This window comes from Onthophagus taurus, unplaced genomic scaffold, assembly GCF_036711975.1.
Source record: "Onthophagus taurus isolate NC unplaced genomic scaffold, IU_Otau_3.0 ScKx7SY_14, whole genome shotgun sequence".
In the NCBI taxonomy this organism is placed as follows: domain Eukaryota; kingdom Metazoa; phylum Arthropoda; class Insecta; order Coleoptera; family Scarabaeidae; genus Onthophagus; species Onthophagus taurus.
In genome coordinates this window covers 565,764-589,719 of record NW_027248939.1, presented here as the reverse complement: position 1 = coordinate 589,719, position 23,956 = coordinate 565,764, and the positions used below count along the sequence as shown (strand labels likewise).

Below are 23,956 nucleotides of genomic sequence, written 5' to 3'. Positions count from 1 at the left end.
TTCTGAATACAGCCAATAGCCTTCATCCATGGGAGGGTGCCCAGATTAAGGCGGTCGAGGGGAAAGATATTCCCAGGCCGCACGTCTGTGTAGCATATATCCCAGACGATGAAGCTAATGTTCCTCTCACCAAAGAGACGGTGCTAACCCGATTGGAGGTGATGAACAACTCACTCCAAACATCCGAGTGGACGGTTCTGAACACCACCAGATCCGGACCGGGGCAGACGTGGACCTTCGCGGTTGACGAAGTGTCTTGCAACGCCCTGGAAGAACTGTGCTGGCGGCAGTACTTCGGATATGGAAGAATTCAGTTCCGACTGAAAGGAAAGGGAATGGAGAATCCCGCACCTACTACCGAGACGACGGAGGCTGTCACAGTCGCCCCGTCGACATCATCAGCTCCCGCGGCAACAAGCGCCAAGCGCGTGAAAAGATCGCCAGGTGTGAAACCCGGCCGAGGTGGGATATCCGCACGTGCCGGGGTGTCCAGCAGGGAGCGTCGTGCAGGTACTCGTTCTGCACCATGGGAGAGTGGAGAAAGAGGAAAGTCCTCGACTCCTGCCCGAGGCTCGAGAGGGCGCGCTGGAATGAGAGGGGCCGGTGGGACGGCTGCTCCATCCCATGCGAGAGGTAAGTAGGGGAAACTGTACTCAGCTCAGTGGATAAGTCTATTAACTGTTTACAGGTAAACCTGCAGCACGCTAGGGCGGCTACGGCTGTCCTTAGCAGAACCTGGATGAGTGAGCGAATTGATATTGCCCTCATTCAGGAACCATGGCTCGCCAATACCGGGCGCATCAGCGGACTCGGTAATTTATCCGGTAAGTTACTTTGCTCAGGAGATAGACCTAGAGCTTGTTTACTTATCAGTAACAACATTAACGCTTTCTTAGTCTCAGAGCATAGCGACCGCGATTGTGTGGCTGCGGTTCTGAGAATCCGAGGTGAGAAGGGCTGGACAGAAATAGTCATCTGCTCGGCATACTTCCCCGGAACGGAGAATGACCTTCCCCCGGTCGCTGTGCGAGACATAATTGCCTACAGCCGGAGGAATAACCTGCAAGTTGTTGTTGGATGTGACGCCAATGCCTACCACACAATGTGGGCCAGCACCAACACAAATGAAAGAGGTGAGTTACTTTTTGACTACCTATTAGGGGAGGGGCTTACTGTTAATAATGTAGGCGCCAAACCAACCTTTGTTACCAGAAATAGAGCAGAGGTACTTGACATTACGTTCAGCTCAATTATATTAAGCTCTAAGATAACCTCCTGGAGGGTATTCTCTGAACCGTCGTGTTCAGATCATAGACATATTCAATTTAAAATTGATCTAGGGATGAAATCGGACTGTACGTACCATAATCCCCGTAGCACTAATTGGGATCTGTTTAAGAGTTGCCTTGCAGATAACCTAACTAGTGTTATCGCAACCGTTAGGAACTGTGATCAGGTTGAAATAGCCACGGAGCAGATCTCTGTGGCAATTCGCTCTGCATATCACAGTAGCGTCCACTGAAGGTGAAAAGTAGTAATCGGGGCACACCCTGGTGGAACGAATCTCTTAGCTCCGAAAGACAAGAGGTCCGAAAACTTTTCGAGCGGGCCAAGACATTAGGTGAATGGGAGAAATATAAACAGGCTCTAACGAATTACACCAAAAACATACGTAAGGCAAAAAGAGAGTCTTGGAGGAGGTTCTGTGAGGAAGTGAAAGACACACCCAGCAGTGCAAGAATTCACAAGATTCTCGCTAGAGATCCGGCACTACCCCTCGGCTCACTTAGGAGGCCTGACGGTAGTTTTACGGACTCTAGCAGAGCCTCGTTGGAGCTTCTAATGCAGACTCACTTCCCAGGAAGCCTGATGATGAGGGCCGATAATGCCACAGCGGGCTATTCCTGCAAGGCAAAGCACCCCTCAAATACGGATTGGAGTGTGGCTAGAAAAGTCGTCACTTACACATCCGTGGACCAGGCAATTCAAACGTTTAAGCCGTTCAAATCGCCTGGAGAAGACAATATCTTTCCTGCTTTGTTACAGCAGGGGAGGTCTTTGTTGTTGCCAATTTTGGTAAAAATTTTCAGAGCGAGTGTCGCCTGGAAATATGTGCCGGCAGAATGGACTAAGGTACGGGTATCTTACATACCCAAAGCGGGCCGTTCGGTCCCTACTTCTAATGCCTTTCGACCCATCAGCCTAACGTCATTTCTGCTAAAAACCCTTGAAAAAGTTCTGGAACGGTATATCCGTACGGCGCCATTGGTATCTGGTCCACTGAGTCGCCACCAGTATGCTTATCAAGCGGGAAAATCAGCAGAATTGGCTCTACACAACTTAGTTGGTAGAGTATCCAGGACGCTGCAGGATAAAGAAATCTTGGTTTGTGCGTTTCTGGATATAGAGGGAGCTTTCAACAACGCAATACCACAATCTCTTGAAAGAGCTGCTCTTGACAGGGGAGTGGAAGCAACTATAGCGGGTTGGATCCGCAATATGCTAGATAGTAGAATAGTTTCTACTTCACTCCACGGTGATACGATACGCTTCAGGCCGGGAGGTGGCTGCCCGCAAGGAGGGGTGTTATCTCCCCTGCTTTGGTCCCTCCTAGTTGACGATCTGATTGCGATAGTCGAAGCCGTTGGTGTGGAAATACAAGCTTATGCTGATGACATTGTCGTTATGGTCAAAGGAACCTGTTTGCCGAGGATATCTAAAGTCCTCCAGGTGACCCTAGATACCATTTGCGCTTGGTGTAAGGGAGAGAACCTCTCAATAAACCCGCAAAAGACAATTGTTGTGCCCTTCACCAGGAAGCGAAAGTTGGATGGACTAATCGGCCCAACTATCCAAGGTGAAGAAATTCCTTTCTCAAAGGAAGTCAAATATCTAGGAGTAATCCTAGACAAAACCCTGTCATGGAATGGACATTTGCTGGGAGTTTTGCACAAAGCTAGACTATCCTTGTGGACTTGTTGCAGTCTTTGTGGAAAAAATTGGGGTCTTACCCCTGAAAGACTGTACTGGCTCTATGTGACTGTGGTTAGACCTATGATCACATACGGAGCAGCAGCCTGGTATAGGAAAGTCCGACAGACTTCAGTTATCAGTAAACTTTCACGAATTCAACGAGTAGCTGGATTGGCAATCTCTGGTGCGATAGGCACAACGCCAACTCTAGCAATGGAGGTTCTGCTTGGCCTATCTCCTCTGCATTTGCATATAGAGAAAGTGGCTAGAACAACCATTTACAGATTTAAGCAATATGCTCAAAACTGTTCCGACATGTCGTACTGTGGACCAGTTCTCCTGGTATGAGACATGCTAAGGTATTTATTAACATCGCCACTGTCAAACCCGGGAATATTTTAGGACTTGCCCATAGTAGCATAATAGTTCTAATGGGTGTTTTTACTGGGCACTGCCGATTAAAAGCACACCTCAACTTGTTGGGTTTAGCCGACGACGTTGAATGCCGACTATGTGCGGAGGAAGCAGAGACGGTTGAGCATGTTTTATGCCACTGCCCTGCCGTTAACCGTATCAGATTCTCGATTTTTGGGTCGCAGTTTATCTCCTCAAAAGATCTGAATGACCTTTCGCCGAGCAAGGTATTAATGTTCGTTAAGAGCATTGGACTGCACGGTGAAATTTGATAACGATATCTATCGGGGTACAATAGATCCTTAGGGTCGCGGTGCAAGGTTGGTTGGTCCGCCTACCCGATATGTATTCTATGTAATGTAATGTAATGTAATACCTATAATAGAAGAAAGCGAGAATGTGTTGATGCAAATCAAGAAACAACCAGAAACGTATGAAGAGGCTTTGAAGGGATTTGACGAGTATTTCATACCAAGGAGAAATGTTATTTTCGAACGGTTTAAGTTCAATTCTTGTATACAAAATCCGGGTGAGAGTGTTGATTGTTTTATCACTAACGTACATACACATGCAGAATATTGTGAGTTTGGAGCGTTGAAGGACGAACGTTGAATTCGAGACCGTGAGGTGGGCATGCTTGATGTTAAAACCAGTGAACGTCTACAGCTTCAATCAAACCTCACGCTGGCTGACGCAGTTTTGGCAGCAAAACAAGCAGAAATACAGAGTCAACAGAATTATGTATTGAGAGCAGAAACCATGAACGTCGAAGTTCGAGCGATTCAAAACAAGAAATTCACCGGTTCAGTAAAGAATCGAGGACAAAATGGTTCCGGGAAGCAGTGGAGAACCGAGTGGGGTTCCGAAGAATAAAGCTGTTATCATTGTGGAAATAAACGTCATCCCAGAGAGAAGTGTCCGGCCAAAGATTCTATATGTAATAAATGTAAGAAGTTAGGACATTGGGGTAAGATGTGTAGATCAAAAAAATCAGTGAAATTTGTAGAATGTGAGAAAGGTACAGACAATAATGATAACGATTCAAACAATTTAAAATCTGAAATCTGAGGGAAAAATCTGAAACGCTTATATAAATGTCACTTAAAAATCCGGGTCTTAGAAAAACTGTCAAAAAAAGGAAATGTCTTACGGTTCTTGTAAAAATCTTTCAGAAGTTCTTCGAATAGAAAATAAAAACCGAAATACTTTTAACGAACGTATGTATCTATTCGAATTAACGCAATTGAAAATACTTTTAACGAAAATTGACCGGAACGATTTATTGCACTTTTAACGTCAACAACAACTCGAGAAACACGACAACAAAAACTTAATAAATACGGAACAGCCGACTAATAACTAAATTATACAAACTTTGAACATTACCGCCCGCCTTGACGAATGACAACAGAAAATAAAAAAAAAAAATTATACAAAGTAATTTGAAAATTGACCCTAACTGAAATGATTACAAACTAAATAAGAAAAAATGGCCGCAGGAAAACAAACTTTTACATTAAATAAAATAATGAAATAATTAGTAAGAAATTAACAATAAAATAGTAACTGAATCCATCGGTACCGGAATGAATTTGAAGAATTCTTGCTAGAGACCATTTCGCCGAAGGTAATCTTTCATCTCGGATGAGTACAAGCTGTCCAATTTGAGGAAGATTTTGTTGATTGAACCATTTCGTACCGTTCTGAATAGATTGTAGATAAAACCTTTCCCAAATCTTTCACAAATCTTCAACCATACGACGAAGAAGCTGGCATCGAGAGAGTCTTGATATCTTTTCATCGAAGACGGACGGCTCTGGAACAACGGTAAGAGCGCTACCGATGAGAAAGTGAGCCGGAGTCAGAACATCAAAATTGTTCGGATCGTCAGATATTGAACATAGAGGTCTTGAATTTAGCACTGCCTCAATTTGAATCAAAACGGTGTTAAATTCTTCATACGTAAGAAGTGTCGATCCGACAACTTTTCGAAGGTGGCCTTTAACAGATTTTACTCCAGCCTCCCACTTTCCACCGAAATGTGGTGCTTCGGGAGGATTGAACTTCCATCGGGTGCCGTCGCAGCTCAAAAGACTAGCCATTTCTTTCCATTCTTTGGACGCTATAGAAAACATGGAACGCAGCTTGTATGCAGCAGGAAATCCTGTAGTTGAATAATCTGTGGCTAAATGGACGGCTGAAGTGGCTAAACAAACAAACAGAATAAGATAACCTTTATACGTCTTACTACTACGTCTTCGGAGATGCTTCAAATGAAAAAGTCCGGCGTAGTCAATACCGGTGTGTAGAAACGGGCGGGATGATATGACTCTTGAAGGCGGAAGTTGGGCCATCAACTGCTGGCTGATAACTGCTCGTTGTTTCGCACAAATCATGAAATTATACATCGATGAATGAAAGTAATTGGCGAATCTTTTAGAAGAATGATTGTATGCTTCTCATTCCAATCCAAATTTGAAAATAGAAGGCGCCCGGTCATTCGTAGAAAATCTTTACCGTCTATGAATGGAGAAAGTCGGAAAAGAGAACTTGAACGTGGCACGTCCGTTAGAATTTGATTTCGTCCGAGAAATGAAGTTGTTGACACTCGCGCACCCAGAACATTAAAGAGTCGTTCAGTTCATCAGGAGAAAGTATGTCTGAAAACTTTGAATTATAAGTACGAAGGCTTTCACGGCCGGTGTTAATTAAACTAAAACTAGAACTAGATTTCGAACTTGTTTCTGAAGAATGTTGCAACATGACATCCGAAATGTCAAACATTTTTTCAAAAAACGCACGGCTTAACCCGAAAGTTTCTAGTTCTAGGTCTAGTGTTAGTTCTAGTGATAGTGCTAGTGTTACTTCTAGTTTTAGTTTAACTTTGAATTAGTCTTTACTTTATGAAAAAATCTCTTACACCAAGCAGTGACTCGCAGAAGGTTGTTCAACGACGAATATTTCAACTTTAAATCCCATGCTTTTTTCATAGCAGTTGCGGTGTGGGATGTATGAATAGAACGTGCTTCTGAAATTTCTTTGGCATCTGAATTGGGGCGAAGAGATGGCCATTCTGTGGCCATCTCTCGTTACATTTAAGATGGCTTCTGTGAGCGAAGCCAAGACGGTCCATTCTACCATAACGTTTCGGCTTCAAGTTTCGTCAATGAAACTCCACGGGAAGACAAATCGGCCGGGTTTTTTTTCGTCGGAACGTAGCGCCAATGAACATGAGAAAGCTCCTGAATTTCTATTACTCTATTCCGGACGAAATTTTTCCATCTTGAAGGATGACTGCAGATTCAAGAAAGTGCCACCGTAGAATCGCTCCATAGAAAAATTGGAACTTCGTTGAAATCCAGTGTTGCTCGAAGGCGTTCTATCAACCGAACTAACAACACGGCGGCGCACAATTCAAGTCGCGGAATGGTTACGCGTTTAAGAGGTGCCACTTTCGTTTTAGAAAAAAATAAGAGAAACGCGAACATCATCAGCTCTTGAAACGCGAAGATACACTACCGTACCAAAGGCACTAGTCGAAGCATTCGCAAACCCGTAGAACGTTACGCTTAGTAAGTTCCCGGAAGTCAAAATCGTCATTATTGAAACAAAATAGAAAGTCATCGGTCGAATTGTTTCAAAGAATACCCAATGCGCGAGGGGAATTGTCATCTTGAACACGCAGCGTTTCTGTATCGGATAGAAGGTCTGAAGAAACATATGCGAGCGCTTCTGAAACATTTGAAATCCACTTTTGCGCTAGGAAACCGCCCGCCGTTAAAACTCGATTTAATTGAAAGATTAATTCTTGAACTTCATCAATGTCATTAGCACCGGAAATGATATCGTCCACGTAAGTGTTGCGGAAAAGAGCAGAAGAACCGAGAGGCTGCTCTTCAACATGTTCTTCCGCTAACTGTCGAATACAACGAATTGCGAGATACGGCGCGCATGAAAGTCCGTACGTTACCATTGTCAGTTCGTAACTTAGAGGAGCTTCCGAAAGATTTTCACGCCAGACGATTCGTTGAAACTGCCAGTCATCTTGATGAACGTCAATCTGACGATACATTTTCTCTAAGTCACACGCGAACGCGACGGGATGGCGCCTCCACCTTAGAAGAACATCAACAAGTTCACTTTGAAGTTTCGGACCAGTATGAAGACAATCGTTTAACGATAATCCAAATGATGTTTTTTGTGATCCATTGAACACGACACGAAGCTTAGTAGTCGTACTAGATTCGCGAATCATTCCGTGATGCGGAAGATAGAAGTTGGGTAATTCGACTGGCACTGTATGTATGTAGATTCAGGTGGGGGTGAGTTTCTTCACAGCACTTAGGCCCCAGCGTGCCCTTTGTACGTCCCCACAATTTACTGTTCATTCAAGGGCCAGAAAACCAGCCCAATCTTTTCATGAACGTCAATATAGAACAGAAAGGTATGTTCCTTATATCCGAAATTTGGAGCCATGGTACTCCGAATTGGATTCCCTTAAGTACGCGAGGTTGGGACAGTCACAAACAATATGACTTACCATTTCGTCTTCCTTTTCACACCCTCTACAGAGGGGTGTATTCGCCAGCTTCATGTAAAACATGTGCTTACGTAACCTGCAGTGTCCGGTCAGGAAGTGGGTGAGAAGCCTCAAGTCACTTTTTGATTTTCCCAGAAACTGAGTAGATCTCTGTGATTTAAATCGAGATATTCGCGCATAAATATGCTATACGTGATCTTGAAGCTTTCATCCCGCGCGAATCTTAACTCGGAACGAGAAAAAATCGAAACTTTCGAAATGGTAAACGAACAGTAAAACGTCCAGAGCTGTCACGTAAATGTGAATTGACGAAATGTTTTTCACAATCAATTTCGTCGGTAGATAAACACGGCTTAAAACTTGATTTTTCTTCTATCGTCCAAAACTTTTGCATTAAACGCGCGAATTCACGATCTATCGAACACTGAAAAACATACGGGTTGAAGTTTGATTGTGATTGATTCGACAGTACGCCGGAAAGAATCCATCCAAACGCGGTTTGTTGGACAATCAAAGAACCATCACTACTTCGTTTAACACCATTTTGAAGAATTTCAGAATATAAACTCACACCAAGAATCAAATCAATTCTTTTTGATGATGAAAGAAATTTTAAATTTATCAAATAATTACAGAAATATTTATTTAGTCTTTCGTATCCACAACATATTACGCTATTTATAGCGAAATCCACCGGAATAACTTCTGGTATAGCTTCGCCATCCAACAAACATGATTTCAAAATTCCTATTCCACCCGCTAGAAATATTCCCATCGGACCATAAAAATTATCCACCCAACCAGGCATTGGTTCAGACAAAGAAGGCACAACTAAAAATAAACGATGTATTTTTTTCTTCTCTAATAATATCAAACGTACCAATAGATGGTCTCGGTATTATTAATGGTACTTTATCAGCCATATCAACGGCGATTATTTCAGCAAGTCGTTTAGTGAACGTATAAGTATTTGGATGAGGACCTAATAACCTTTTAGTAATAGCATTTAAGCACTTTTCATCCATCCACTCCACCATATCGATAATCTTGTATGGATCAACGTCAATGGGGTACACTTTCTCCTCCATATTCTCAATTTCAACGTTGCAATAAGCCGTGGATAAATGAATAACCGACTACAGGAAGATTTTTTTTAACAATTTGACATAAATAACATTTTAAACATACTTGCAAATTTTTCAAGTTCATACAAAATTTAAACAACTCATAAGTTGATTTAGTATTTGTAATAACAGCTTCTTTTAATGAAAGGTCCATTCGAACAGAAGCGGCGAAATGAAACACAACGGATACTTCATCAATTAATTTTTCCCTATCATTTATGGACATATCAAAACCTTCTTTGGTTATATCGCCGCAAATCGCTTCAATTTTTTCGTTGGGTTTTGCATTTAAATTATTAAAGGTGAATATCTTTTTTGAGAAAAATCGATTTATTTGCTGAAAATAAGAAATTTTATTTTTAAATACTTACGGGGCCGTCCGCTAATTGTTTAACTCTTAGTTCGGGGTTGTCTCCTTTTTTTGGTCGCAATAAAATGTAGATTTTCTTAATATCGGGTACACTTCTGATTAACTTTTCTAAAAGAACTTTTCCCATAAAACCCGTTGCTCCCGTTATAAATACGGTTTTTCCGGAAATTTTAATTCAATAGAGGAAACGTACAGGACGTTAAAATAATTATACATACATACAGGATTTCTCAAAAGTAAAGAATAAATTCGTTAAAACAATTAAAAACAGTTTATGGAAAAATCACTGAAACGGGTTTGTCTAAATGTTCTGAATACTGTCTTACCTTTTTTATATTCGAGACACACACACTTTAACGAAAAAGAAGGATGAGATTAACACTGTTTTTATACAAAAATGTATTGAGAATTCACTTTTACAGAGAATATTGGGAATAATTCTAAAATAGCAATCTGTATTAAAAATCGATTATTTTTTTTAATCGATAGGAAATGACTCAAAAGAGGAGTTAATGATAAAAAAAAGTGCGCATTTATATCTAACCGTTTTAAACCATGCAGAATTATTATAATTTATGCTATTTGTGACTTGGCATTAGATAATGAGAGTATTGAATATTAACCATCGATTCAAAAAAAAATAAAGGAAATTTTAATTCAATAGAGGAAACATACAAGATGTAAAAAGAACTATACATACATAGAGGATTTCCCAAAAGTCCCCAACTCTTTGAGTTCAAAATATTCCACCCATTTGTCAGACAAAACAAGGCTTGGAGTATTGTAGCGGTTTTTATTTTCATTTTCCGTAATTTCATTGTTTTCATAATTTAACACCATCTATGGTTGGTTTGACCTAAGATTCGATGCATTTTTAGTGATTTTTATTATGTTATGATTGATTGGGGTGGGGGGATTTATTTCCGTTTAGATATTGTTTTCGTGGTTATAGTCTCCGATATTTCTGGTGGTTTTTATGACCCTCAGAAATAGTAGTGGCAGTAAATATCACCCGGAAAAAGTACCTGGACATGATTTATGATAGGTCCTCCTAGGGAACTATAGTCGAGCAGTCGAATTTGTGCAGTGGTAAATCACCGTGTAGGTACTTACAAAAAAGGGGTAGTGGGTTCCTTCGTTATGTAACCGCCTACTCCCACCCGGGTCTATAAGGCGCAGCTACACTATACGAGAATAAACCTTCCTTTACTGTCAGATAAGAAGTTATGAATACCGTTCACAGTGCGTCGGCGGCTTTTATTATTTTTTGTCTCCAGTAACGCGCTCAGTGCGCTACCCCCAGAAGGGGTGTGGTCACTTGTTTTGACGAATCCGGACAGGGCGACCGACTATGTAAGAAATTTACCTACTTGTCACGGTGATTTATCACTGCACAAATTCGACGGCTCGACTGTAGGTCCAGGGACGCACTTCTTTTTATTTTATTTTAAATTCAACAAAATAAAACAGAAATGTAGTAAAGAATATAAATTTACTTATACTTAAATGATTTTACAAAAAAAAAGCAAGTACTAATTTATAATATAAAAATTAAAACATATTATTTATAATATCTTAGAATGAGTGTGAAAAGATAATAAATTTTATAATAATAATCATAAATTATTTAAGCAAATGTACTTTTTAGATAGATTTAAATAAATTGTTGTATTTTTTTGTTATTGAAATTTTCGTTAATGTGGACCTGAACAACTCACGCCAGAGTTTGGGGTTCGTAAACTACCTGTATAGTCTTCCACACGGCGATCGGTTTTTATGACTCTGTCACTTTCCTACTGTAGTTGTAAAACTAACAAAGATGGGGTTGTAACAGGTAGTTCCCCATTGTAAAATGCTGGGATTCCTCACTCAGGGCGGCATTAAGGACCACACTTTACTGGCAAATTGTAGAAAAATAATAAGGTCATATATAAATACTCATTATTCTCTTATTTGTTGTGTTTCTAATATTAAGTAAATATTTTTTCTAAGAAATGTTTTGAGAAGGCATGCATTGTCTACTTACAAAAGAGGGCGGAGAATAATCAGATTCTTTAAAATTTTGTTATTCTATTATTTAGACATTCCTAAAAGTAATATTTTTTTCTAAGACTTTTATACTAGTTTTTATAATTAAATTTTGGTTGTTATAACAAAACTTTGGTTTTTAATTAAATTTTAGTTTAAAAAAATTTAAGTTCTACCCTGTAATTGTATGACTGTCATAAGTCTTTTCAGGTACTCGAGGGGGCAAAAATCACCCCGGCTTTTATTTATGACTGTCATAAAAACCGATCTGGATGTGGAGGAGTATATACAACCCCATCTTAGTTCGTTATATAACTGCAATTAAGTCATAAAAACCACCAGAAATATCGGAAACTATACAAGCGGTTTAACCAGTCGTCTTCGAACCGTTGTGTCTTTGGGTTCGATTGAGGAGGCGTCTGATTTTTAAATGGGCTGATACCACGTTTTTGAGATAAGAGTGTCTTAGAAGAGTTTTGCATTGGTGTTTTGGCAAGATCTTCGTTTGCGGATTTTCCGGATTGGCTCTTATACTCATTTATTTTGGCACCTGTTGGAGTGTTTCATCGGATAGTTTTTTCCGGATTTATTCGTGGTTTATTTCACCCATCACGTGAAGCCGTTATAGATCGTCAGGTAAAACGCTTTGTTATTTTCATAATTGGGGTTTTGCATTGTTTATTTTTGGGTTAAGGGTTTTTGTTCATTCATATTTCGGATTTTAATTTTTGTTTTCCCTTTAGGCTTTTTATTTTTGCGTCTTATTATAAATTTTACTAATATATATATCTATATATTTATATATCTTCGAGCAAGAGGTTTTCCGTCGTAAAACATCGAATCCAATCTTACGTCAACCAACCATCGTCTTCGTGGAGGTTTCGACCTCGTGGTTTACATTTCCTGAGAGCAGCCATCTTAATTGCCGTTTTCTACGTCCGGTTCCTTTCGAAGAAAGAGAGAGGGATAGGAAGCTGCGCAAAGGGTCTACGCAAGTAAAACATAACCAAACATAACCTTTTGGACGTCGGACGCGTCTTGGCGCAATTCAGGATTAGTAACTATAAGAGAGAGATTTAATTCTTCGTGTTTTTGATTTAATGATTAATTAATTAATACTTTTTTTGATTAAGAGTCTTCAACTCAATATATATATATATATATATATTTTTTTTTTGTTATTATCACCGATTTAAATTTATTAAGATATATACCTTTTTTTTTTTTGAAGTTTTGTTAACTTATCGCTTGGACGTTACGGGCTTGTTTACTTTTTTTTTTTTACACTTATTTTGGGTGTCCCACAATTATATTTACATCAGCTGATGATAATTTATTGTGTACTAATTTTACTTTCTTTCAGGATTTTATTATTTGTATTTTATTTTTGGTTTCTCGAGTCAAAAGCGATAAGGTTTTTAGAGATTAATTTCATATCCTTACTTTTCATTATTAAAGATCATTATTGGTATAATATTAGATATATTATTAATACAATTATTTTGATTAACAAAATTAGTCAATTTTTGAGGACATTTCAATATAGTTATTTGAATCTATTATCTCAACATTACTTTTTTTTGTGTATGTTAGTACTTGTTTCTTTTCCTTTGACATTGGATTCGGACTTGCTGGGTCAAAGGTTTGTATTGATAGGTTTCGGTTTAAGTTCGTGGCGCCCTTATTTAGATCAGAACCCTCCCTTCTTCACTGAGTTACCGGAGCCCGATCCTATCAATTTGTGTCTTGTTTTGAATTTTCGGCGCTACAGTATATTGTTTCTTCCTTTTTCGTGTTTTCGGTTTATGGTGTGACCAAAAAATGACATCATTGAACACTGAGACAACAGACCGTTTAGACGTGGCAAGTATATTTGACGTTGATGATGTTGATGGATCAACACTTTCAACATTCTTGGGAGTTTAAAGTTATGGGTGTTTACACCTCAGTGACGATATCATTAGAAGCTTCGAATGCTTGCATCACCTCTATTTCCGAAACTGGGTGATTTAGTATCGGGGGTAATGTTTCTTGAGGGAGTGCACGTACCTGAATGGGAGGGTCGAGCTACCTGTAGCCAAAAGTCAAATAACATCACAGTTTCAACAGTGCCATTCCAATCGTAGCTATCCTTTCTTGCATCTTTAAACTGTTGAAGAAGACCAGGATCAATTTTAGATTCAATGTATTTAAGAGAAGGTTTCACATCCTGACCATCAGTTATTGATTTAGATTAAATTTGATAATATCGCTGGAACATCTGCTTTTGAAATATCCTTTCCATCATGATCAATGCGCCATTTGCGAACGGTTACACAACGGAAACACAGCTATATCGAGTGGCTGTAAGACACCCTTAATCTGAGGTCCTTGAGGGCAGAACAGTCACACAAGATGTTATAAACAAGAGTTGTCAACACACTTTATGTTATAAAGGTGTTCATTTACCTTACAGTGACCTGTAACAAGTCCCGTAATAACCCGTAAGGCGCTTTTACCCAACCTTACAAATTTCTGTGCTGCGTCAGCTGAGGGATAAAATAATAACCGCTTAGCTAACTGGCACCCTTTAACTCTATCGCACCAGTCAAAGAACTCACTATGAGATACCATAGAAGGAACAACTGTCGGCAAAGGGGAACAGGCCACTTTCTCAGCAGCCCTTTTTGCCAGCCTATCGGCGTGCTTATTCCCCGAGTGAATCGAGTGTGCCTTTATCCACTGCAGTGTGACACTGTTTAGTGTTGCCGCCTCTTCAAGCGCCAAATGACAGTCCATAAGCAGCGCAGACGTAAATTTATCCTTGCTTAGAGCTAAAACAGATTGTCTACTGTCGGTAGAGATTGTAAAGGTCTGTAATTGGTGCTGACAATGTCGTCAGCAGCAAATTTTAAAGCGACTAATTCCGCCTGCTTGGCGGTGATGCCTTCTCCAAGTGATATGAAGAGATGGAGCTGTAAGTTGTTAGAAAATACTCCCGCTCCTGCACCAGTCCGTCTACACGAACCATCAGTGTAGATTTTAAGGGTTTTATTTTCATCTACATCTGTGGAACCACAATGGATGAGGTATTTTCTTGAAAATGTGAATTTAGCCGGTATATAGTCCGTGCAACATTCCAATAGTGCTGCACTTCCTCCGGTTTCCTCTCCCTTGAAAAGTCCTACTTCCCGTAGTCGCAACAGGGTAATCAGCGCCACCTCCTGAATATGTAAGTGTAGAGGTGGCAAGTTTAACATGTTTTCCATGGCCGCAGTGGGGGTCGTCCTCATGACACCTGTAACATACATACACGCAAGTCTCTGTAATCTATTTAGTGCGGTAGTGGCGGTAACCTCTAAGGTTTTAGACCACCATACTACTGCACCATAAGTGAGCATAGGTCGTATCACAGCCATGTAGATCCAAAGGGCAAATTTGGGTGCCAAACCCCATGTCTTCCCAATCACCCTTCGGCACTAGCCAAAGATACAAAAAAGTGATACACAGATATTTAACCTCTTTAGACAAACTCAGTGGACATTTTCGGAACAAGGGCAATCGAAAATTACCAATTTTCACGATTCTTAAAACTACGGCCGATTTGACATTTGAAAATTTCGTTCTATTTTTGATATACAAATTAAGCAATTTTTTCCTTAATAATTTTTTTCTGTAAATTTCAATAGTACTATGCTATTGTTTTTATATCATATCGTAAACTAGAATCTTTAGTCTTCAATTTAACGTACATATCATGTGATAATATAAGTACGAAGGCTCTCACGGCCGGAGTTAATTGAACTAAAACTAGAACTAACACTAGAAACGTTCGGGTTTTGCCGTGCGTCTTTTAAGAAAAGGTTTGACGTTTCGGATGCCATTTGCAACCTTCTTTAGAAACTGGTTCGAATTGACGAAATCGAAAATCGGGAACAATATATAAATCGGAAAACTAATTAATAATCAACTAAAACTAATTATTAGTGGTGGGCATAATAGACATATATGAATAATCGATTATTAATCGATTATTTGATTATTAATCGATTATTTTACGATCGAATAAAATAATCAATTATAAAATAATCGAATGAAATAGTCGATTGTTTGTCCATTCGATTATTTTTTCAGTCGATTATTTTTTCATTCGATGATGAAAGTTCAAATAAAATTCTATCTAAAATATTTATAGTGGAAACCAAAACTATGGCTTCGATATGTGGATGACACGTTTTTCATATGGCAACATGGTCAAAAACGGCTCCAAGAGTTCTTTAAGTTTACCATAGAAACAGAAACTGCCAAAAAACTACCTTTCCTAGATGTGTTGATCACCAGGACGACAAATGGAGATATGGAACTTGGTGTATAACGGAAGAAGACCCATACCAACAGGTACTTGCAGGCATCATCACATCATCATCCCCAACAGAAGAGGTCCGTGATCCGCTCTTTATTTCAGCGAGCAGCGAGAATATGTGAAGGAGATAACTTGAGGAAGGAGCAACACTTTCTACGAGGCGTACTGCAGAAGAACGGATACACTTCGAGGGACATCAACCGTGCCATCAAGCAGCAAAAGCAGAGGGGGACAAAACCTCTTGGATTTATTTGTCTTCCCTATGTTTCAGGTGTAACTGAACGAATTGCCAGGCACCTCAAGAAGAACGACATCATAATGCGGTACGGGACGGTCAGCAAAATCCACGCTATCGGAACACACTCCCGATAGCCAAGGACAAACTAACTCCATTAAAAGGAGCGGAAGTCTACCGACTATCGTGTAGTTGTGGGAAGCTTTACGTTGGCCAAACTGGACGTAACGTCGAGTGCCGCATCCAGGAGAATGAAAGGGATGTAAGGTTGAAGAAGATCCAGCAGTCGGCGGTGGTGGAACATTGCCTTGCAGAGGGACACCGAATAGACTTCGACCAAGCAAAGGTGCTGGCTAGGGACAACAGATATCACCAGCGACTGACAAGAGAAGCCATAGAGATCCACCGACATAGAAATAACGTCAACAGAGAGGATGGCTGGGAGCTTAGCAGAACATAGAAGATGGTGGTGAACACGAAGACCTTCTCCCGCCTCACACCGGACGCGACTCAATTAGTTAATAATTAGCTTTAATTGATTACACTAGTCTACAAAAAAAAATCATAAAATGTACATTTGACGCCACTGTATTTTTCTTATGTAGTTTGGTCCCCTAAATCCAAAAATCACATTTAAAAGTTTTTCTATGGATACGTTTTGGAGCTACGATTTTTTTTGCAGCATATCTGGAGTTAGAGATGACCGATCTGGTCGTGCTATTTATGAAATTAACGAGTGTTGTATAGCCAATAAATGGTATTAATACTTATTCCAATCGGTTCGGTAGTTTTAAAACAGCTTTTTCTTGTACATGAAATTCCGCGCAACTAGACCGTTAGAAATTTTTAGGTTTCATGTTTCGTACGTTTCTGAGATTTTACGTGTAGGAGCTATTCATCCCAATCTTTCGATTTAAAATAATTTCAAGATGGCTGCCACATCCAGTTATTTTAAACGGAATGCTGCAATTTTTGTTGGATATTATTTAAATCACAATACAAAATTAGCTCAAACGCCTTGGAGAGCCGCAAAAATTCCGTCTTATTTTTTGCATAGGGTTTGTACTTTTACAATAGGAATATGCCCAGGGTTTTCCTGTTTCTATATTTTTCGGTATTCCTAACGTATATTGCCGTTTTACTCAGTGAATTAAGTTTAATTAAAATAAATACATTTCCTGTGGACAAATGAAAAGGTTTTTTCCCGGAATGTTAAGAAAAAAGTGAGCATCATAAAAACCCCCACTGTACCGTAAGGGAAGGTTTCGTGGAGTTCTCATTCAAGTTCCATATTCAACGTTAAACAGTTGTTCACAAATTGTATCTTGTAATATAGTTTAATTAATAAAGAAAAACATGCGTAAATTTATTAATTCGGTACAAGAAAATTATCTCCAATATTTTGGAATAGCAGCTGAGAATCTTCAAGAACAATGCACACCAAGTTTTTTATGTCTTAATTGCCGTATAAATCTTAGTGGATGGGCTTCCGGCGCGCCAGGGTATGTATTTCATGTTAAAAATACTTTATAGTTTATAACCTTTTTTAACATTAGGCGGTACATGAAATTTACGTACCAATGATTTGGTGAGAACCACTTTGTCATAGAACCGACTGCTACTTTTGCCTAAGTAAACAAACCGGAATAAGAAAAAATATGCGATGGGTTTATGCAAATGTACCATCTGTCACGTTTCCAGTTCCGCATTCAGATACACTTCCCACCCCAACTGCCCTGATTTATCCTAGTCCTAGGTAGTCATTTTTCACGGAGTGTATAATAATAACCAGACTAATAATAATTATTTAAAATGTTAAAAGTTCAAAAAACGTCGATTTAATTCAATTTTTTAGGAGTTTCTAAATGTTTGACATTAAAAAAACGTAAACAAATTCCTTTTTCGTATGATTTAAGCATAAATTAATTAATTTTCGTAAAGAAAACGACGTTTTATAAAACTGACATTTAATTTTGACATATTGTTGTGAAGTTGATTACCGTTAGTAACATTGAATTTATGTCACATTGACGTTTAACCTTTATTCAAAAATTTATTTAAAAATAGTATATTATTATATGAGCATATAATGAGGGCTATTATTCACGAAGGTTAAGTTAATTAACCTGAGTGAATAATAGCTCATTATATGCGAGTGGAATACTATACTTTGTCCACGACTATTGAAATTGATTCCATAAATTTATTTTTTAAATAAATTTTTGAATAAAGGTTAAACGTCAATGTGACACAAATTCAATGTTACTAACGGTAATCAACTTCACAACAATATGTCAAAATTAAATGTCAGTTTTATAAAACGTCGTTTTATAAACGTTTTATAAACGACGTTTTATATCTATATAATATATATATATATATATAGCTATCGTTACATTATGAATAAAATGAAACTCACGTCAATAAACATATTTTTAAAAAACATATTTGTTTGTTATTTAAGCTGTTATCTTCTTAATCTTAATTACTTAATTCTTCTCCTCATCGTTACCCTGTTATTAATTCAATAATATTCAATAAGCTTTCCTTGCAACACTATGCGCCATGTGTTTCTTTTCGTTTATTTTTGAGGTTAGGTGTGTGTAGTGAAGTTAGCTGCCTGTATACATCTTAAATTTAAATTAATTTGTGAAATGTTAACAAAAAACAATTTAATCTGTATTATCGTCAGTGTTTAAAATTATCTTATTAGTACCAGGTTCTGTGACTTTGTTATGTCTTAATTGTTTGTGGTATTGTAAGGTTTGTCAACGTGTGGAAAATGGATCCGGTAGGAAAGGTGTAGATTTTAAGGTGACGAAGGGATTTTTGGTTGCCATGGGACCCAAAGTGTTGCGATGTTCCTATTGCAACCTTATAGGACATCCTCGTTTACTTGGGGGGTTTTAAAGGGGTGGGATTGTTAAGCGTCTGTATGGTACTTATTAAATTTCCTTGCTGTTTGTTGCTTGTTTTTCTGGGGTTAGCTCTGTATGAGTATTTTAATTTTAATTATGTTATTTTTATCTTGTTTGTATGACCGTAATAATATCTTGTGATAAAATGAGGTTTTTTCAAAAAATGGAACTGGAAAAAGGAATAGTATAGGATATGTGTGGATTGTAGTGTTATTGGAAGGAAATTTTCTTAAAAGACGCACGGCAAAACCCGAAAGTTTCTAGTTTTAGTTCATATCATGTGATAATTCTTAAAAAGACAATTGATATAATTTTTTAAATATTCCGTATTAGTTTTGATAATTCCTTCTTTAATATTTTTTTCATGGAAATTTCAATTATATTATCATATAGCTCATATCAACTTTTAAGAACCAATTTGACATACAAATCATGAGATGATTCCTACAAATACAGTTGATATGATTTGTTGAAAATTTCGTATTCACGGTATGCTTTCGAATCAACTTAAAAAAAAAACATGCAGCGTAAAATTCGAACTTTTTTATTATTTTTAAACGTTTTATATGTTATTTAGAACCAATAACTAAGACATACATAACAACCTTTTAACACCATGTACAATAAATAGAATTTAACGAAGAGATTCAGAAAATAAAATCTGGAAAAAGCAAATTGATTAATAAATCGTCAAATTAAATTTGTTAACAATTTTACATTGTGTCCCGGAATCGGTACAACTCAATGTTCTTGCCATCGTCCTTTACTAAGTATTTCTTAGCTGTTCTGTAACTTTCTACAGCGTATTTTTTTAGATCAGCATCTTTGGTTATTATACCGTAAAATATTTCCTTATCAGCTTTATCTAGTTTTTCTTCTAGTTTAATGCAATTGCTATTATCAAATGTCCATTTTCTCACTGTAAAGTGCCTCACAATTTCAAACGATAAAATTAGACGTTTTTGAATGGAAATCAAGCTAAATTAGAACAGGTTGTTAATAATTTAAGAACAACCACATCATATTTAATACATACAAAGGTTTCTGTAGGAACATGATTAATAGAAAGTCGACCAACAACGCCGGAATTAGTTGAAAGAAAAAAGAAGCAATCATGAATACAAAATAAGATTTTGTTAGGTACACTTCGCAATACCAAAGACTATGTTTGAATGGTTCTTTATACGTAACTTCCAGAAATGAATCCAGTATATAACGCCAAGTATAAGGAAATCTGTTAGTTATGTTTATTGTAGGCGTTGTTAAATAACTGAAACACGTGAAAGAAATTTTAAATTTATCACATAATTACAGAAATATTTACTTGGTCTTTGCTCTTTCGTATCCACAACATATTACGCTATTTATAGCGAAATCCACCGGAATGACTTCCGGTATAGCTTCGCCATCCAACAAACATGATTTCAAAATTCCTATTCCACCCGCTAGAAATATTCCAATGGGACCGTAAAAATTATCCACCCAACCAGGCGTTGGTTCAGACAAAGAAGGGACAACTAAAAATAAACGATGTATTTTTTTCTTCTCTAATAATATCAAACGCACCAATAGATGGTCTCGTTATTATTAATGGTAGTTTATCACCCATATCAACGGCGATTATTTCAGCAAGTCGTTTAGTGAACGTATAAGTATTTGGATGAGGACCTAATAACCTTTTAGTAATAGCATTTAAGCACTTTTCATCCATCCACTCCACCATATCGACAATCTTGTATGGATCAACGTCAATGGGGTACACTTTCTCCTCCATATTCTCAATTTCAACGTTGCAATAAGCCGTGGATAAATGAACAACCGACTACAGGAAGTTTTTTTTTAACAATTTAACATAAAAAACATTTTAAACATACTTGCAAATTTTTCAAGTTCATACAAAATTTAAACAACTCATAAGTTGATTTAGTATTTGTAATAACAGCTTCTTTTAATGAAAGGTCCATTCGAACGGAAGCGGCGAAGTGAAACACAACGGATACTTCATCAATTAATTTTTCCCTATCATTTATGGACATATCAAAACCTTCTTTGGTTATATCGCCGCAAATCGCTTCAATTTTTTCCTTGACTTTTGCATTTAAATTATTAAAGGTGAATATCTTTTTTGAGAAAATTTGATTTATTTGTTGAAAATATGAAATTTTTTTTAAAATACTTACGGGGCTCTCCGCTAATTGTTTAACTCTTAGTTCGGGGTTGTATCCTTTTTTTGGTCGCAATAAAATGTAGATTTTCTTAATATCGGGTACACTTCTGATTAACTTTTCTAAAAGAACTTTTCCCATAAAACCCGTTGCTCCCGTTACAAATACGGTTTTTCCAGTGTAAAATTCAACAATTTGACTTTTCATTTTTTATATATTTCGGTATTCAGATAGAAAGTAAATTTCTTAATAAAAATTTCCCAGGAAATAGCCCGCATTTATATCTAACCGTTTTAAACCATGCAGAATTATTATAATTTATGATATTTGTGACTTAGCATTAAATAATGAGAGAATTGAAATTTTAATTCAATAGAGGAAACGTACAGGATGTTAAAAAAAATTATACATACTGTGGCACTTCTTTTTAAACAAGCAAAAGGGCAAACAAAACACCAGACGATGTCAAGGTTACGTAAAGGTTTACTTACCTCAGCCAGCCTTTAGACAGTGGAGACGGCGTGGATTTAAAGTAATATTCAAAGATGTTAATGGGCGCCACGGACTTATATAAAACCTTTACGAACGTACTTGACCACACCCTAATCAAGTCCGAACTTAGAGTTACAGAAAGGAATGAGAACAAATAACCAACTACCACATTTGAAACTGAAGAAAGAATATCTATATTATATGTAATCGTAGAAAAATATTCATGTATACACATGTAAATATACGTGGGTATATAAAAAATATGTAATGACAAATGGAACAAAGTTCCCAAATTATAAGAATAAAGTTTATACAACTTAATCAAAATGTTGCTGTAATCGCATACAAAAAAAAGAAAATATCGCACCCCCCCTGTATCGTAAGTTACACAATTACGATTCTAACTTTATTTAGAATAAATGAGCAAAAAAACATTATCGCGAAAACTTTTCATATTGGCCAATTTGAACAGTAAGGGGATAGCAAAAATAAACGATAAAAAAGAATTATAACCCCAAATGCAATTACCCTTACAAAAATGTAAATAATTAAAAAAATAATACTTTGAATTGTCAAGACAACAAAAAAAGTTAACAATTAATATATATCAGATTTTAGAAGTTGAGTAATTCTAACTTCTCTGATCAAAATTCAGATTTTATACAAAAAAATAATAAAGTTGATATTCACATAAAACAAAAAAATACAACTTAGCCTTAATCTTCTACGGGCCCAAACAGTATCCCACGGTTCCAATTCCAATCCAATTCAGAATAATCTTCTCCAAACAGATAACAAAGGTACCAAAATATTGAGGTTATGGATGACCCAAATCTGTCATCAACAGATTTCAAATGACTTTCAAACGACCTTCGATGGCGCAGTTTCAAGATGACGTTCTAAAAATTCCTCCACTAAAATTCTTTATCGAGGGGAAGATGATCTCGTCGATTGGTGGGTTGATAATCGTTCCTTCGTTGAAACGATGATGGCGTCGCTGTTAACGTACGTGATCCAGTTTTATATCCGCAATTGCGACGTCGAAAGTTATCGACTAGTAATAGATACGGAAGTCCACAAATCCCATCAAATGGTCGAAGAACAATCCCAGTAACAACCAAACTCAATGATTGATTCTTCAAAAGGACTAAACCATTCTAAAATTTAACTGAACCACTAACGACAGTGAGACAAGATCTTCTCTAGACCACGACCTTTTCTCGTCTCTCCCAGATCGCGACCGGAAATTTAACGTTCCGCATTCATCCGACCAATCAAAAAGAAGCACGGAACAACTCCACTAGAAAAGCGCGAACTATTAGAATATGAATACGAAAAATAACGATTTAAAGAACGAATTCTAAGAAATTCAATAACCTCAAACGGAACCGTTACAATACATACAGGATTTCCCAAAAGTGAGAATGAGAGTCACAGTGAAAGAAAAACAAAAATTGTTAACAATAAAATTTGTAACAAAAATTGTTAACAATAAAATTTCTAACAATTTTTATTATAAAAGTTTTCTTATAGCATGCTCCGATTCCCAAGTGTTACCTTTAATAACTTGAAAGAGCAACAAATTCATCAAGTTTTCATATTTTCATACTTATCTCAATATTGACGCATTTAAGAGCAAAAGTGCAAGAGAGCAATATTGTTAACAATAAAATTTGCAACAACTTTTCTTATAAAAGTCTTCTTATAGCAAGCTTCGACTCCCAAGTGTTACCTTTAATAACTTGAAAGAGCAACAAATTCATCAAGTTTTCATATTTTCATACTTATCTCAATATTGACGCATTTAAGAGCAAAAGTGCAAGAGAGCAATATTGTTAACAATAAAATTTGCAACAACTTTTCTTATAAAAGTCTTCTTATAGCAAGCTTCGACTCTCAAGTGTTACCTTTAATAACTTGAAAGAGCAACAAATTCATAAAATTTTCATATTTTCGTATGTATCTCGATATTGACGTATCTAACAGCAAAAAAGCAAGAGAGCAATATTGTTAACAATAAAATTTGCAACAATTTTTGTTATAAAAATCTTGTTATAGAAAGCTCCGATTCTCAAGTGTTACCTTTAATAACTTGAAAAACCGACAAATTCATAAAATTTTCATATTTCCGTATTTATCTCGCTATTGACGTATCTAAGAGTAAAAGTGCAAGAGAGCAATATTGTTAACAATAAAATTGGCAACAATTTTTGTTATAAAAGTTTTCTTATAGCATGCTCTGATTCCCAAGTATTACCTTTAATAACTTGAAAGAGCAACAAATTCATCAAATTTTCATATTTTCGTATCTATCTCGATATTGACGTATCTACAAGAAAAAGTGCAAGAGATCAA

The 23,956-nt window shown here is 37.2% G+C and overlaps 2 protein-coding genes and 1 long non-coding RNA gene across 3 annotated transcripts; 1 reads left to right on the top strand and 2 right to left on the bottom strand.

The window, feature by feature from the left end:
• Positions 1–558: 558 nt before the first annotated feature.
• LOC139432279 (uncharacterized) lies at positions 559–967 on the top strand. The gene is made up of 3 exons (XR_011642130.1): positions 559–633; positions 689–824; positions 903–967. It is a non-coding gene; the product is annotated as an uncharacterized lncRNA (long non-coding RNA).
• Positions 968–8,084: 7,117 nt separating this feature from the next.
• LOC111416033 (fatty acyl-CoA reductase 1-like) lies at positions 8,085–9,587 on the bottom strand (the record flags this gene model as incomplete). The annotated part of the gene is made up of 4 exons (XM_023047975.2): positions 8,085–8,758; positions 8,808–9,063; positions 9,116–9,361; positions 9,423–9,587. Coding segments are annotated over 4 exons (1,275 nt in total), but the record flags the coding sequence as incomplete, so codon positions are not given.
• A 9,885-nt stretch (positions 9,588–19,472) lies between these two features.
• LOC111416036 (fatty acyl-CoA reductase 1-like) lies at positions 19,473–23,521 on the bottom strand. Its single transcript, XM_023047978.2, has 7 exons — positions 21,125–23,521; positions 20,819–21,064; positions 20,511–20,766; positions 20,269–20,461; positions 19,981–20,214; positions 19,662–19,922; positions 19,473–19,605 (listed from the first exon to the last, which is right to left on the bottom strand). Exons 1-7 carry the CDS (start codon positions 21,314–21,316, stop codon positions 19,518–19,520), a joined length of 1,470 nt encoding a protein of 489 aa, XP_022903746.1. The 5' UTR covers positions 21,317–23,521; the 3' UTR covers positions 19,473–19,517.
• Positions 23,522–23,956: the final 435 nt, after the last annotated feature.

Bases quoted from the DNA above. Each gene is read 5' to 3' on its own strand.
- LOC111416036 (XM_023047978.2), bottom strand. From the start codon at position 21,316: ATGAAAAGTCAAATTGTTGAATTTTACACTGGAAAAACCGTATTTGTA. The intron at 19,923-19,980 runs GTATGTATTAAA...GTTCTAATTTAG, and splicing joins ATGTTCCTACAGAAACCTTT to CTTGATTTCCATTCAAAAAC. The intron at 19,606-19,661 runs GTAAAATTGTTA...TGCTTTTTCCAG, and splicing joins TACCGATTCCGGGACACAAT to ATTTTATTTTCTGAATCTCT.